This window comes from Oncorhynchus keta, unplaced genomic scaffold, assembly GCF_023373465.1.
Source record: "Oncorhynchus keta strain PuntledgeMale-10-30-2019 unplaced genomic scaffold, Oket_V2 Un_contig_1027_pilon_pilon, whole genome shotgun sequence".
In the NCBI taxonomy this organism is placed as follows: domain Eukaryota; kingdom Metazoa; phylum Chordata; class Actinopteri; order Salmoniformes; family Salmonidae; genus Oncorhynchus; species Oncorhynchus keta.
The window spans coordinates 233,880-250,063 of record NW_026277059.1 but is presented as its reverse complement, the minus strand read 5'-3'; the positions used below and the strand labels follow the sequence as shown (position 1 = coordinate 250,063).

The following is a 16,184-nucleotide window of genomic DNA, read 5'->3' as shown; positions in this document are numbered from 1 at the left end:
CTCCTCTACCCTTCAGGACCTGTCCACCTCCTCTACTCTTCAGGACCTGTCCACCTCCTCTACCCTTCAGGACCTGTCCACCTCCTCTACTCTTCAGGACCCGTCCACCTCCTCTACTCTTCAGGACCCGTCCACCTCCTCTACTCTTCAGGACCCGTCCACCTCCTCTACTCTTCAGGACCCGTCCACCTCCTCTACCCTTCAGGACCCGTCCACCTCCTCTACCCTTCAGGACCTGTCCACCTCCTCTACCCTTCAGGACCCGTCCACCTCCTCTACCCTTCATGACCTGTCCACCTCCTCTACCCTTCAGGACCTGTCCACCTCCTCTACTCTTCAGGACCTGTCCACCTCCTCTACCCTTCAGGACCTGTCCACCACCTCCTCTACTCTTCAGGACCCGTCCACCTCCTCTAGGACCTGTCCACCTCCTCTACTCTTCAGGACCTGTCCACCTCCTCTACTCTTCAGGACCCGTCCACCTCCTCTACTCTTCAGGACCTGTCCACCTCCTCTACCCTTCAGGACCTGTCCACCTCCTCTACCCTTCAGGACCTGTCCACCTCCTCTACCCTTCAGGACCTGTCCACCTCCTCTACCCTTCAGGACCCGTCCACCTCCTCTACCCTTCAGGACCCGTCCACCTCCTCTACCCTTCAGGACCCGTCCACCTCCTCTACCCTTCAGGACCTGTCCACCTCCTCTACCTTCAGGACCTACCCTTCTTGTCCACCTCCTCTACCCTTCAGGACCTGTCCACCTCCTCTACCCTTCAGGACCTGTCCACCTCCTCTACCCTTCATGACCTGTCCACCTCCTCTACCCTTCAGGACCTGTCCACCTCCTCTACCCTTCAGGACCTGTCCACCTCCTCTACCCTTCAGGACCTGTCCACCTCCTCTACTCTTCAGGACCCCACCTCCTCTACTCTTCAGGACCTGTCCACCTCCTCTACCCTTCAGGACCCGTCCACCTCCTCTACCCTTCAGGACCTGTCCACCTCCTCTACTCTTCAGGACCCGTCCACCTCCTCTACCCTTCAGGACCCGTCCACCTCCTCTACCCTTCAGGACCCGTCCACCTCCTCTACCCTTCAGGACCCGTCCACCTCCTCTACCCTTCAGGACCCGTCCACCTCCTCTACCCTTCAGGACCCGTCCACCTCCTCTACCCTTCAGGACCCGTCCACCTCCTCTACCCTTCAGGACCTGTCCACCTCCTCTACCCTTCAGGACCTGTCCACCTCCTCTACCCTTCATGACCTGTCCACCTCCTCTACCCTTCAGGACCTGTCCACCTCCTCTACCCTTCAGGACCTGTCCACCTCCTCTACCCTTCATGACCTGTCCACCTCCTCTACCCTTCAGGACCTGTCCACCTCCTCTACCCTTCATGACCTGTCCACCTCCTCTACCCTTCATGACCTGTCCACCTCCTCTACCCTTCAGGACCTGTCCACCTCCTCTCCTCTTCATGGTGCTCATAAGAGTTTTCACTTACAATTAAGTTCATATACATTTGAATTAGGTTATACATAGTGTGTTAACTGCTTCCTCAAAATCTTTCCCATGCCTACTCCACTCAAATATCATGGAACCAGAGTTCAACTAGCCTCTGTTTCAACTTGTACTCCCAGTGCAGAAAATTCAGCATTTTCCACATTAAACAAGACGAGACCAGATGTTCCTTCCTTCCTTAGCCTCTCCCTTCTCCGTGTGAGTCACTGCTGGAGTCGTATCACATTCCCCTGAATGGCCTCCTCACCTCAGACCAGTTGCCTGTGGACCAGTCCGCGGGGCAGGGGACATGAGCGTTACAAGGCGCCGCTGACTCAGGCCTGGGTATGTGTTGACATTCAGAGGGCTGCAGGGCTCTGTTCTCCTCCAGACTCACGGCCTGGATGCACAGCACCGTCCTCTTGGCCAAGCCCTTCTCACCGCACGTGGCCGAGCACTTCTGCCACTCGCCCACCCACCAGCTGAATGGAATGGTCACAAAGAAAGACAGACAGAAAGTGTAATGTGTGTGTGCGTTTGTGCTTAGTGCATGTTTGAGAGGGTGTATTCTTTCTGGTGTGTTAATTATTCTAATATTTGTTTTACCCCCCCCAAATTCATGGTATTCAATTGGTAGTTATGGTCTTGTCTCATCGCTGCAACTACCCTACAGACTCTGGAGAGGCGAAGGTCGAGAGCCGTGCGTCTTCCGAAACACAACCCAACCAAACCACACTGCTTCTTGACACAATGCCCACTTAACCCGGAAGCCAGCCGCACCAATGTGTCGCAGGAAACACCGTACACCTGGCGACTGTGTCAGCGTACACTGCGCCCGGCCTGCCACAGGAGTCGCTAGAGCGCGATGGGACAAGGACATCCCTGCTGGCCAAACCCTCCCCTAACCCGGACGATGCTGGGCCAATTGTGCGCCGCCCCATGGGTCTCCCGGTCGTGTCCAGCTGTGTCAGAGCCTGGACTCAAACCCATAATCTTTCTAGCAACACAGCTAGCATTGTGGTGCAGTGCCTTAGACCACTGCGCCACTCGGGAGGCCTTTCTGGTGTGTTTATGAACGCAGGTATGATTGATGTGTATGTGCGTGTGTGTGCATGTACGTGTGTGTGTGTTTACAAAGGTGTGTGCGTGTGTGTGCATGTACGTGTGTGTGTGTTTACAAAGGTGTGTGTGTGTGAGAGAGCATGCAAGCCCTACAGTGGGTCTTGTCCCAGTATAAATCTGGTTCTAGGGGCAAACTCACATGGCTGGGCAAAGCTCCTCATTGCAGCTGGCTCGTTTATCGTCAGGACGGGTCGTCGGGTCACAGTAGCCCTCTTCTACTATCCCAGAGGTCCTCTCCACACAGTGAACAATCTGTCGCTGGACACCTGGAATTCCAGAGGGATACACAGGAACAGCTGTTAGACACACACACACACACACACACACACACACACACACACACACACACACACACACACACACACACACACACACACACACACACACAAAGACCCCCAAACACACACACAGAAAGACCCCCCCAAACACACACACACACACAGAACCCCCCCCTCTCCCCAAACACACACACACACAGAAAGACCCACACAGATTCTAACACAGAATAACAGAGACAGACAGACATGTATACTTCACACACACACATCTAAAACTCAGACACACACCAAAGCACCCAGACATATCCTCAGACACGCATCAAGCAGCAGGTCTCAGAACAGATACTCACACAGGCATGAACACAAGTCAAATGTTTCTACAGTTTAAGATACATTACTGATTAATAGCTTTCAAAGCAGATTCCTACAGTAAATGTTGGTCAGTCAACTGAGCTGCAGTAAACACATCTACAATGCATTTGGAAAGTATTCAGACCCCTTGACGTTTTCCACATTTTGTTATTCTAAAATGGATGAAAAAAAAAAAAATAAATAAATACTCAGAAATCTACATACAAAACCCCATAACGACAAAGCAAAAAAACAGGTTTCTAGACATTTTTACGAATGTATTATAAAGAACATAATTTTCCATTGGTCATCCTTGAGATGATTCTACAACTTGATTGGAGTCCATCTGTGGTAAATTCTATTGATTGGACATGATTTGGAAAGACACACACCTGTGTATATAAGGTCCCACAGTTGACAGTGCATGTCAGAGCAAAAACCAAGCCATGAGGTCGAAGGAATTGTCCGTAGAGCTCCGAGACAGGATCATATCGAGTCAGATCTGGGGAAGGGTACCAAAAAACATCTGCAGCATTGAAGGTCCCCAAGAACACAGTGGCCTCTATCATTCTTAAATTGAAGATGTTTGGAACCACCAAGACTCTTCCTAGAGTCAAACTGAGCAATCGGGGGAGAAGGGCCTTGGTCAGCGAAGTGACCAAGAACCTGATGGTCACTCTGATAGAGCTCCAGAGTTCCTCTGTGGAGATAAGAGAACCTTCCAGAAGGACAACCATCTCTGCAGCACTCCACCAATAGGGCCTTTATGGTAGAGTGGCCAGACGGAAGCCACACCTCAGTAAAAAACATGACAGCCCGCTTGGAGTTTGCCAAAAGACACTTAAAGATTCTGACCATGAGTAACAAGATCTCTGGTCTGATGAAACCAAGATTGAACTCTTTAGCCTGAATGCCAAGCGTCATGTCTAGAGGAAACCTGGCACCATCCCTAAGGTGAAGCATGGTGGTGGCAGCATCATGCTGTGGGGATGTTTTTCAGCAAAAGGTAGACTAGTCAGGATCAAGGGAAAGATGAATGGAGCAAAGTATAGAGAGATCCTTGATGAAAACTTGCTCCAGAGCACTCAGGACCTCAGACTGTGGTGAAGGTTCACCTTCCAACAGGACAACAACCCTAAGCACACAGCCAAGACAACGCAGGAGTGGCTTCGGGACAAGTCTCTGAATGTCCTTGAGTTGCCAAGCCAGAGTATGGACTTGAACCCGATCGAACATCTCTGAGAAATAGGAAAATAGCTGTGCAGCAATGCTCCCCATCCAACCTGACAGAGATTGAGAGGATTTGCAGAGAAGATTGGGAGAACGTCCCGAATACAGGTGTGCCAAGCTTGTAGCATCATACCCAAGAAAAATCAAACCTGTAATCGCTGCCAAAGGTGCTTCAACAAAGTACTGAGTAAAGGGTCTGAATACTTATGTAAATGTGATATCAGTTATTTAATTAGAATACATTTGCAAAAATGTCTAAAAACCTGTTTTTGATTTGTCATTATGGGCTATTATGTGTAGATTGATAAGGGAAAAAAACTATTTAATACATTTTAGAATAAGGCTGTAACGTAACAAAATGTGGAAAAAGTGATGGGGTCTGAATACTTTCTGAAGGAACTGTATATCCAGTAATTACAAGACAATAGACTGGGATCTGGATGCTCTGGAACCACTCATATGTCCCTGCAGGCATTATGGGGTGTCAAATTACCACTGCAATTAAATTCTGGAAACATGGATGATTATTTAAAGACTGAATATAAATGAATGTTAGGCTAATACATTATACTGTTATTAATTTTAGAACGTGTCATCCTTAATGATGAATTATAGACATTACTATACATTTTATACCCAGCAATATTAGGGTAACTTGAGATTTTGCAAAGGGGTTACTGGAAGTCAATGTTTACAGCAGTTTAAAACACAAATAAATCTGAAATCCATTGGAGACACATTTCTAATGATCCTCAAACTTCTGTCTGGCAAGCTGGGACTTTATTGTCCATCTTTGTCTTCTGCTGGACTCACAGCTCCCCGAGACAACATCCCTCACGTCACACATCACACCTCATAGCCAGAACAAGTCTCAAATCTAGGGAGCCGCTGTGATGAGAGTTGTGGTTGTGAGACAGCCCTGGACAAGACAAGAAGGAAACCCCCTGAGGGGGCGAGACCAATTTATCTGTTCCTCTCATCTTTCTCCCCGTCATTAGCCTCTACTCCCCCTCAGGGCTTCCAACCCCTCTGAGCAGGGGCCAACCTCTCACCTCCGCTGGTCCTTCCTGCATGGGCCAGTGAGATGGCTTTGTCTGCTAGCTGACATACACCGTGACTGACAAACCCTGGCAGAGGGAGGGGGAGGCACAGCAACCCCTGGGAGGGGGAGGCACATCAACCCCTGGGAGGGGGAGGCACAGCAACCCCTGGGAGGGGGAGGCACATCAACCCCTGGGAGAGGGAGGCACATCAACCCCTGGGAGAGGGAGGCACATCAACCCCTGGGAGAGGGAGGGGGAGGAATGGCAAACCCTGGGAAAGGGAGGTGGAGGCACAGCAACCCCTGGGAGAGGGAGGGGGAGGCACGGCAAACCCTGGGAGAGGGAGGGAAGGCACGGCAAACCCTGGGAGAGGGAGGGGAAGGCACGGCAAACCCTGGGAGAGGGAGGGGGAGGCACGGCAAACCCTGGGAGAGGGAGGGGAAGGCACGGCAAACCCTGGGAGAGGGAGGGGAAGGCACGGCAAACCCTGGGAGAGGGAGGGGAAGGCACGGCAAACCCTGGGAGAGGGAGGGGAAGGCACGGCAAACCCTGGGAGAGGGAGGGGAAGGCACGGCAAACCCTGGGAGAGGGAGGGGGAGGCACGGCAAACCCTGGGATAGGGAGGGGGAGGCACGGCAAACCCTGGGAGAGGGAGGGGAAGGCACGGCAAACCCTGGGAGAGGGAGGTGGAGGCACGGCAACCCCTGGGAGAGGGAGTGGGAGGCACGGCAAACCCTGGGAGAGGGAGGGGAAGGCATGGCAAACCCTGGGAGAGGGAGGTGGAGGCACGGCAACCCCTGGGAGAGGGAGGTGGAGGCACGGCAAACCCTGGGAAAGGGAGGTGGAGGCACAGCAACCCCTGGGAGAGGGAGGGGGAGGCACGGCAAACCCTGGGAGAGGGAGGGGAAGGCACGGCAAACCCTGGGAGAGGGAGGGGGAGGCACAGCAACCCCTGGGAGAGGGAGGGGAAAGCACAGCAACCCCTGGGAGAGGGAAGCATGGGGGGAAATGACATCATATAAGAGACTGGGAAAAGGGAAGCCAGATGGTGGGAAGGATCAGTGGGTAACAGAGACGTAGATTAGAGGGATGTTCAGGAGCATGTCTGATATATTAGGTGAACCACAGGTCCCTCACATAATGGATTCTGCAGAATGAAGCTCACAACATTTTGCTCGCAGCAGTATGTTGATAAAAGAGGTGTATATCTACACTCCTACGCGGCTTGAATAGAACCCCTGGGCTTTCCTGGGAAAGTCAGAACAATAACCTGAAGGGTGGGAACCAGTCATTTTATACCAGAACTCACCAGTTGTAATGCACTTAAACTTGTGAATACTGCATAAGATATCGTAAACGGACCCCTGCTATGATAGGAAATGAAACATTCAGTGACAGCTATAGCAAACTATCATGTTCTGATATGATAAACACAGAGCAATGCCAATCTCTATCTCAGATTTACTCCACTATAATTGGGGAAAGAGGGAACTACTTATCCAGACAGTCTAAACGAGGTTACATTGCGCCAGAGACAGAATATGTCATCTACACTGAGTATACAAAACATTAAGAACACCTGCTCTTTTCATTACATACACTGACCAGGTGAATCCAGGTGAAAGCTATGATCCCTTATTGAGGTCAGTTGTTAAATCCACTTCAAATCAGTGTAGATGAAGGGGAAGAGATGGATTAAAGAAGGATTTTTAAGCCATGAGACATGGATTGTGTATGTGTGCCATTCAGACAGTGAATGAGCAAGACAAAAGATTTAAGTGCCTTTGAACCGGGTATGGTAGTAGGTACCAGGCGCACCGGTTTGTGTCAAGAACTGCAATGCTGCTGGGTTTTTCAAACTAAACAGTTTCCAGTGTGTATCAAGAATGGTCCACCACCCAAAAGACATCAAGCCAACTTGACAATTGTGGGAAGCATTGGAGTCAACATGGGCCAGAATCCCTGTGGAACGCCTTGTAGAGTCCATATCTTGTCGAATTGAGGCTGTTCTGTGGGCAAAAGCAGGTGCAACTTAATATTAGGAAGGTGTTCCTAATGCTTGGTATACTAAGTTCATATTTAATCTGAAATCTGTGTGAACACAAGTCACTTGGCAAAGCTAGGACATCAAGTCAACAAGGTGCAAATACAGTCTTCCAAGGCAAGGCAATGATCTCTTGAAAGGCCATTTGGCATAAAAGTCATCTCTGCTATCCACATCAGTTTATATGGGATAATGTAATCACAAACCAGAGGAGAGTCAGAGAGTACTGTGTACAAGCAGACTTCAGTCCAACTACAGTAGGAGGCATGTCATCAGCCGCCTACATAGAAATACCAAGAATTCACCACGGCTCAGTATTCCAAAGAAGAAAGCCATTAAACCATCATGGTTATAACAGAGGACAAAGATGCTTCAGGATAATGACATCACAGTTCGGTGCGATTCTTTAGAAAAAAATAATTGACTTAGTCAAAGATACACTTTAGTAGAGGCATTCAGCTACAGTTGTTGTAATTGCTTTTTTTGTCCTTGTTATAATGAAAAACAGCATGCAATGTGGGGTCGTTACTAGTTGAATTAAATCCATTTGTTAGTTTTGTGACGTTATAATCTAAATTCCTATATAAAAGGGCACAGAGGGGCAGTGTGTTGAGCACTGAATGATAAAGTAAAGAAATAGGTTAGTCTGTGTAGTGAAATGGAAGGAAACAACTTAACATTCTTCAGGCAAGAAGAATGATGCCAGACACACATTAAATATCCTGCATTTGTGAAATTCAAATTGAGCCTCCAATCTCCAGAAGGCTCCATTTTTTTGAACCCACTTATAGTTAAATTGCAATACTCCTATGAGTACCCGCTAAAGAGACAGGCTCTTAGTCACTTCGAGATTGTTCATAGAATTTGAAGACTGTATAGAGAAGCAAGACCATCTGTGCTCAAATTCCAACCTCAAATGGCCTAAAACTGAATTAATCGCAGAAGCGTCTCATTTAATAATATTTAATAAAAAGATGGTGCCTGAGCAGATGTCAACACATCAGAATTTGGTGCAGCTTGTTACCAGGGTAGGCCTCATCCTGCATTAATCTATACTGCTGAATGGTCTCTCCAAACCCATGATTTACAGGGGGATGTTAATTGTCCACATGTTGCCATCCATGGCAGAAGATTCATTGTAGACAATTGGTCATCATCATTATACTATAGGAAAAATGAATCACAAACAGAAATTCTAATAAGGATTCAGAGGAGTCTTTTCCACTAACTTGCCCATTCAAATCAAATGTTATTTGTCACACACGCCGAATACAACAGATGTAGGTAGACCTTACAGTGAAATACCAACAATTCCGTTTTAAGAAATAAAATTAAAAAGTTAATAATTAAAGAGCAGCAGTAAAATAACAATAGAGAGACTATATTTAGAGGGTACCGGTACAGAGTCAATGTTAGTCGAGGTAATTGAAGTAATATGTACATGTAGGTAGAGTTATTAAAGGGACTATGCATAGATAATAACAGAGAGTAGCAGCAGTGTAAAATAGGGGGGACAATGCAAATAGTCTGGGAAGCCATTTGATTAGATATTCAGAAGTCTTATGGCTTGGGGGTAGAATCTGTTTAGAAGCTTCTTGGACCTAAACTTGGTGCTCCGGTACCACTTGCCGTGTGGTAGCAGAGAGAACTGTCTATGACTAGGAAGGCTGGAGCCTTTGACAAATTTTGGGGCCTTCCTCTGACATCGCCTGGTATAGAGGTCCTGGATGGCAGGAAGCTTTGCCCCAGTGATGTACTGGGCTGTACACACTACCCTCTATAGTGCCATGCTGTCGGAGGCCGAGCAATTGCCATACCAGGCAGTGATGCAACCCGTCAGGATGCTCTTGATGGTGCAGCTGTAGAAATTTTTGAGGATCTCAGGACCCATGCCAAATCTTTTCATTCTCCTGAGGGGGAATAGGCTTTGTCGTGCCCTCTTCACGACTGTCTTGGTGTGCTTGGACCATGTTAGATTGTTGGTGATGTGGATGCCAAGGAACTTGAAGCTCTCAACCTGCTCCACTACAGCCCCGTCGAGGAGAATGGGCGCGTGCTCGGTCCTCCTTTTCCTGTAGTCCACAATCATCTCATTTGTCATGATCACGTTGAGGGAGAGGTTGTTGTCGGTGATCAGGCCTACCACTATTGTGTCATCGGCAAACTTAGTGATGGTGTTGGAGTCGTGTCTGGTCGTGCAGAGATATTCTTAGGTTTTGACCTTAAACTCATTTAATAAACGAGTGAACAAAACAAAAAGGGTCGTTCCATGACGTCTAATTTGTAATTATCTTTGGGAATTCAGCCACATCATGCCAGTCTTCAATCATAGTAATGAATGACACATGCACTCAGAGGCATACAGATGCCCCAACTGGCATGAGTTATTCCAATTTAACACGTTCAAAATCACAAGTTGTCATCTCATCTCCAAATTCTAAAACTGGACTGCACGCCTGGTAGACAGTGAATCGCAATGCTGTGGTCAATACCAAATAAGTAATTAGCTGCTCCTTTAGAAAAAATCAAAAGTTGGGAACCAGTGAGGCAAGACTGAGGTAATTTCAGATCTCTTTTTGGCCCCTTTTTAAACCTGGGATCAAACTCTGAAGGAGTTTAAACACAGCATATACAAGCATATACAGGAGAGAGCCTACAGTACATTACATAAGCCACAACTAATGATAATGAACAATTTTGTCTTTCCTCCAGGGTAGGATTATGAAGATTTATACTTGGAGTATTGGCAAAAGTCCCATATAAACACTGGGCCTATTGGGACTGCCCTAGACACGCTGGGCAGAAACTCATTTTCTATGAGAAAGATGAGATGAATACTAGCAGCATGTTGTTCACTTCTCCCCAAGCTAAGGGGGATCCTCAGCAATGATCACTGAGAACATCTAAACAGTGGGGAGCTTCAGTAGTTTTGTTTTCTTCATACTGACTTACATGCCCCACATCTGTGAAGACTTTCGGAAGTTCAATAGCCTGACTACAAGATGCTGCTCTCTCTAAGCCCTAATGCAGAGTACCAAGGAACTTAAAGCAACCTCTTCCTCAGTCCACGTGGGGTAAGTCAGGCTGAAAGTGAACAACATTAGCATTCTGTGCGATCATCACTTATCAGGAAAGATGCTGGTTGAGTAAATAGCAAGCAGAGCAGACACTGAAAACAATAACCAACTATACTGAACAAAAATATAAAACGCAACATGTACGCACAAACATCGTCTTTCTCTCAAATCTTGTGCACAAATGTGTTTACATTCCTTTAAGTGAGCATTTCTCCAAGATAATCCATCCACCTGACAGATGTGGCATATCAAGAAGCTGTTTAAACAGCATGATCATCACACAGGTGCACCTTGTGCTGGGGACAATAAAAGGGCACTCTAAAATGTGCAGTTTTTTTTCACACAACGCCACAGATGTCTCAAGTTGAGGGAGTGTACAATTGGCATGCTGACTGCAGGAATGTCGATCAGAGCTGTGGCCAGAAAATTGAATGTTCATTTCTCTACTATAAGCCACCTCCAACATCGTTTTAGAGAATTTGGCAGTACGTCCAACCGGCCTCACAACCGCAGACCACATGTAACCACACCAGCCCAGGACCTCCACATCCGGCTTCTTCACCTGCGGGATCGTCTGAGACCAGCTACCCGGACAGCTGATGAAACTGAGGATTATTTCTGTCTGTAATAATGCCCTTTTGTGAGGAAAAACTCATTCTGATTGGCTGAGCCTAGCTCCCCAGTGGGTGGGCCTGGCTCCCATGTGGGTGGGCCTATGTCTCCCAGGTGCACCCTTGGCTGCGCCCCTGCCCAGTCATGTGAAATCCATAGATTAGGGCCTAATTCATTCATTTAAATTGACTGATTTCCATAAGAGATTTCCGTAAGAGGGTAAAATCGTTGAAATTGTTGCATGTTTGATTTATATTTTTGTTCAGTATAGAATATGTCAGGTCTGATTCAGAGTGATCAAGACAGCTCTCTCTCAAGAGTCTTGAGTATCTACTCAACAAATAATTGCAGCGAATTGAAAAGGTAAGAATAAACAGTGCATCCGTCTTGACAATGCCAGATTGGAAATATAGCCACACAGATAATTAAATGAAATAAAAAATAAAAGCTTTTGTGTGAACTAACCCCCACCTTAGTAGCTCTGACTTTGCTGATTGCCACTTTGAGGAAAACCTGTACTTACTATGACTGTGGTATGTGGTTGTCCCACATAGCTATTTTCAGATGAATGCAACTGGAAGTCTCTCTGGATAAAAACGTCTGATAAATGACTTAAATGTCAAAATAAACATATTCATCAGCTAGCAAACAATGCATTATGGATGAAAACCCCCAAGAAACAAATAACAAAATAAACCATATTCACAAGAAGCCGTCAGGGTGTAATATTTTGGGGCACCTGCTGTCTTAAAAATGCCCTTTAAACAGTTCCGCAATGCTCTCATTATTGCATTATCTCTCCCGTCACTGGCTAGGGCAAATGTGCCCTATATCCTGAGCTAGAGAGTAAATGCTACAAACACATAACAGATAGGACAGTTGACACCGGAAAATCTGTGAAACATTTGCATAATGCAAGCACACAAGAGTGTGGTCAGATAACCCCTTTGACCTCTGGTTGCGTTGCAGACAAAGGACTAATTGAGACTTCTCTACTCGGGAACATAGATACTCTGAATAACTCAAAGGACACACACCCAGTCTTGGCTAACAGACTGCTCTGAATACCTCTCAAAGGACACATACCCAGCCTTAGCTGACAGACTGCTCTGAATAGCTCTCAAAGGACACATACCCAGTCTTAGCTGACAGACTGCTCTGAATACCTCTCAAAGGACACATACCCAGCCTTAGCTGACAGACTGCTCTGAATACCTCTCAAAGGACACATACCCAGCCTTAGCTGACAGACTGCTCTGAATACCTCTCAAAGGACACATACCCAGCCTTAGCTGACAGACTGCTCTGAATACCTCTCAAAGGACACATACCCAGCCTTAGCTGACAGACTGCTCTGAATACCTCTCAAAGGACACATACCCAGCCTTAGCTGACAGACTGCTCTGAATACCTCTCAAAGGACACATACCCAGCCTTAGCTGACAGACTGCTCTGAATAACTCTCAAAGGACACATACCCAGCCTTAGCTGACAGACTGCTCTGAATACCTCTCAAAGGACACATACCCAGCCTTAGCTGACAGACTGCTCTGAATACCTCTCAAAGGACACATACCCAGCCTTAGCTGACAGACTGCTCTGAATAACTCTCAAAGGACACATACCCAGCCTTAGCTGACAGACTGCTCTGAATACCTCTCAAAGGACACATACCCAGCCTTAGCTGACAGACAACTTCAGTACGATAAGAGGCTGGACATCAAACATAACCTAACCTTAGTAAAATCTTATCCATTTGGTGGTCTGCCATTGACTGTAAAAGATCATAAAAAATTGTATGTAGCCTTCCATGTCCCTTATATAATGCAGCATAGGACTATACTGTAACACTGAAAACACTGAAAAGACATTGATTGTTAACTGTAAGTGGATGGGACAGGCCCACTGGAACTCATTAATATGCCAACTGCGAGAGCTTCCAGGAAGAGACTGAATAAATACAGAGGCTCAAGCCAAGTACAGATGTTGGATATACACTACCATTCAAAAGTTTGGGGTCACTGAGAAATGTCATTGTTTTTGAAAGAAAAGCACATTTTTTTGTCCATTAAAATAACATCAAATTGATCAGAAATACAGTGTAGACATGGTTACACTCCTGTGTTCCAATGGCACGATGTGTTAGCTAATCCAAGTCTCAATGTCAACAGTGTAGAAACGACTCCGGGATGTTGGCCTTCTAGGCAGAGTGGCAAAGAAAAAGCCTTATCTCAGACTGGCCAATAAAAAGAAAAGATTAAGATGGTCAAAAGAACACAGACACTGGACAGAGGAACTCTGCCTAGAAGGCCAGCATCCCGAAGTCGCCTCTTCACTGTTGACGTCGAGTCTGGTGTTTTGCGGGTACTATTTAATGAAGCTGCCTTGTTAAAAGCACATTTTCTTTCCTCGTTAATGCATTTGAGCCAATCAGTTGTGCTGTGACAAGGTAGGGGTGGTATACAGAAGATAACCCTATTTGGTAAAATACCAAGTCCATATTATGCCAAGAACAGCTCAAATAAGCAATTAGAAACGACAGTCCATCATTCCTTTAGGTCATGAAGGTCAATCAATCTGGGAACATTTTAAGAACTTTGAAAGTTTCTTCAAGTTCAGTCCCAACAACCATTAAGAACTAATGATGAAAATGGCTCTCATGAGGACCGCCACAAGAAAGGAAGACCCAGAGTTACATCTGCTGCAGAGGATAACATCATTAGTTACCAGCCTCAGAAATTGCAGCCCAAATAAATGCTTCACAGAGTTCAAGTAACAGACATCTCAACATCAACTGTTCAGAGGAGACTGCGTGAAATCCGGCCTTCATGGTCGAATTGCTGCTAAGAAACCAATACTAAAGGACACCAATAATAAGAAGAAACTTGCTTGGGCCAAGAAACACGAGCAATGGATATTAGACAGGTGGAAATTGTTCCATTGGTCTGATGAGCCCAAATGTGAGATTTTTGGATCTAACCACCGTGTCTTTGTGAATAGGTGAACGGATGAGTAGGTGAACGGATGATCTCCGCATGCGTGGTTCCCACCGTGAAGCATGGAGGTGTGATGGTGCTTTGCTGGTGACACTGTCTGTGATTTATTTAGAATTCAAGGCACACTTAACCAGCATGGCTACCACAGCATTCTGCAACGATATGCCATCCCATCTGGTTTGCCCTTAGTGGGACTATCATTTGTTTTTTAACAGGGCAATTACCCAACACACCTCCAGGCTGTGTAAGGGCTATTTGACCAAGACGGAGAGTGATGGAGTGCTGCATCAGATGACCTGGCCTCCACAATCACCCGACCTCAAATTGAGAATGTTTGGGATGAGTTGGACCGCAGAGTGAAGGAAAATGTGGGAACTCCTTCAAGACTGCTGGAAAAACATTCCAGTTGAAGCTGGTTGAGAGAATGCCAAGAGTGTGCAAAGCTGTCAAGGCAAAGGGTGGCTACTTTTAAGAATCTAAAATATATTTGGATTTGTTTAACATTTTTTGGGTTACTAGGAAGAGTCTTGGTGGTTCCAAACTTCTTCCATTTAAGAATGATGGAGGCCACTGTGTTCTTGTGTACCTTCAACGCTGCAGAAATGTTTTGGTACCCTTCCCCAGGTCTGTGCCTCTACACAATCCTGTCTCGGAGCTCTACGGACAATTTCTTCGACCTCATGGCTTGGTTTTTGCTCTGACATGTACTGACAACTGTGGGACCTTATATAGACAGGTGTGTGCCTTTCCAAATCATGTCCAATCAATTGAATTTATCACAGGTGGACTCCTATCAAGCTGTAGAAACATCTCAAGTATGATCAATGGAAACAGGATAAACCAGAGCTCAATTTCAAGTCTCATAGCAAAGGGTCTGAATACTTAAAATAAGGTATTTCTGTTTTTTATTTGTATCAAATTTGCTTTTCACATTGTCATTATGGGGTATTGTGTGTAGTTTGATGAGGGAATAAAAATTTTTTTTTAGAATAAAATAAAACGTGGAAAAAGTCAAGGGGCCTGAATACACTACACAACATTGAATGGTTCCAGATGGCGGCTTGCCAAACCTTTAAATGTATAATCTTAACCTCACCCATAACCCTTAACCTAACCTTCTCCAAATGAGTCATTTTAGAACAAATTCTTATTTTCAATGACGGCCTAGGAATAGTGGGTTAACTGCCTCGTTCAAGGGCAGAACGACAGATTTTTAACCTTGTCAGCTCGGGGATTTGATCTTGCAACCTTCCGGGAACTAGTCCAATGCTGTAACCACTAGGCTACCTGCCGCCCCGCCCCTATGCCTAACTTAAAAGATGTACTATGCAGAAATCACTCTGCCCTTTCATAGTTGCTAAAATTCTAATAGTTTGCCTAATTTCAGTTTGTGACAAAACAAGTAAGTATAGTGTAGAGAATCATTGTACCATCTAAACCACTGTGAAATATATTTTACATAACCAAAAATACTGTATTTTCAGCTGTTTGAAGCTGATGTACAAAACCGAAAGTAAAAGACGCAACAAAACAAAACAAAACAAAACGAGAAGCATAGAAATAGCACATAAAGAACAGTCCTACAGCTACTCAGACTTGCCTCCAATGAGAATGACAGATCTATAACTCCTATTTCTATGTCAATTTTATCTGGACGCCCAAAAAGTGACATATTGCAGCGTTAACCTTTGGATCTGCCGGCTGAATATCCACTTCCTAAATCATAGCCTTCACTGCCATTCAGAATAGTGATTGAATAGTCAATATTCAGTGACATAATTAAATAACCAGTTCGGCCAGAACAGTATTTATGCTGCAGTCAAAAGCTGTGGATGTTTGTGGAGCCTGGTCATCGCCCTCTGCTCTCCTGGCGATTAAGCTGCGACTCTCTCCATTGCAATGCCCTCCTAACTTCAGAACACCGCTGTCAGGACA

At 46.0% G+C, this 16,184-nt stretch overlaps 1 protein-coding gene across 1 annotated transcript in view; it reads right to left on the bottom strand.

The window, feature by feature from the left end:
- The window catches only part of LOC118372296 (A disintegrin and metalloproteinase with thrombospondin motifs 7), a 200,145-nt gene that overhangs the window by 58,859 nt on the left and 125,102 nt on the right, over positions 1-16,184 (bottom strand). The window contains exons 17-18 of the mRNA XM_052500303.1: positions 2,758-2,884; positions 1,765-1,978 (exon numbers count right to left, since the gene is read on the bottom strand). Coding sequence (XP_052356263.1) covers positions 1,765-1,978; positions 2,758-2,884 — 341 coding nt within the window. The remainder of the gene's footprint in view (positions 1-1,764; positions 1,979-2,757; positions 2,885-16,184) is intronic.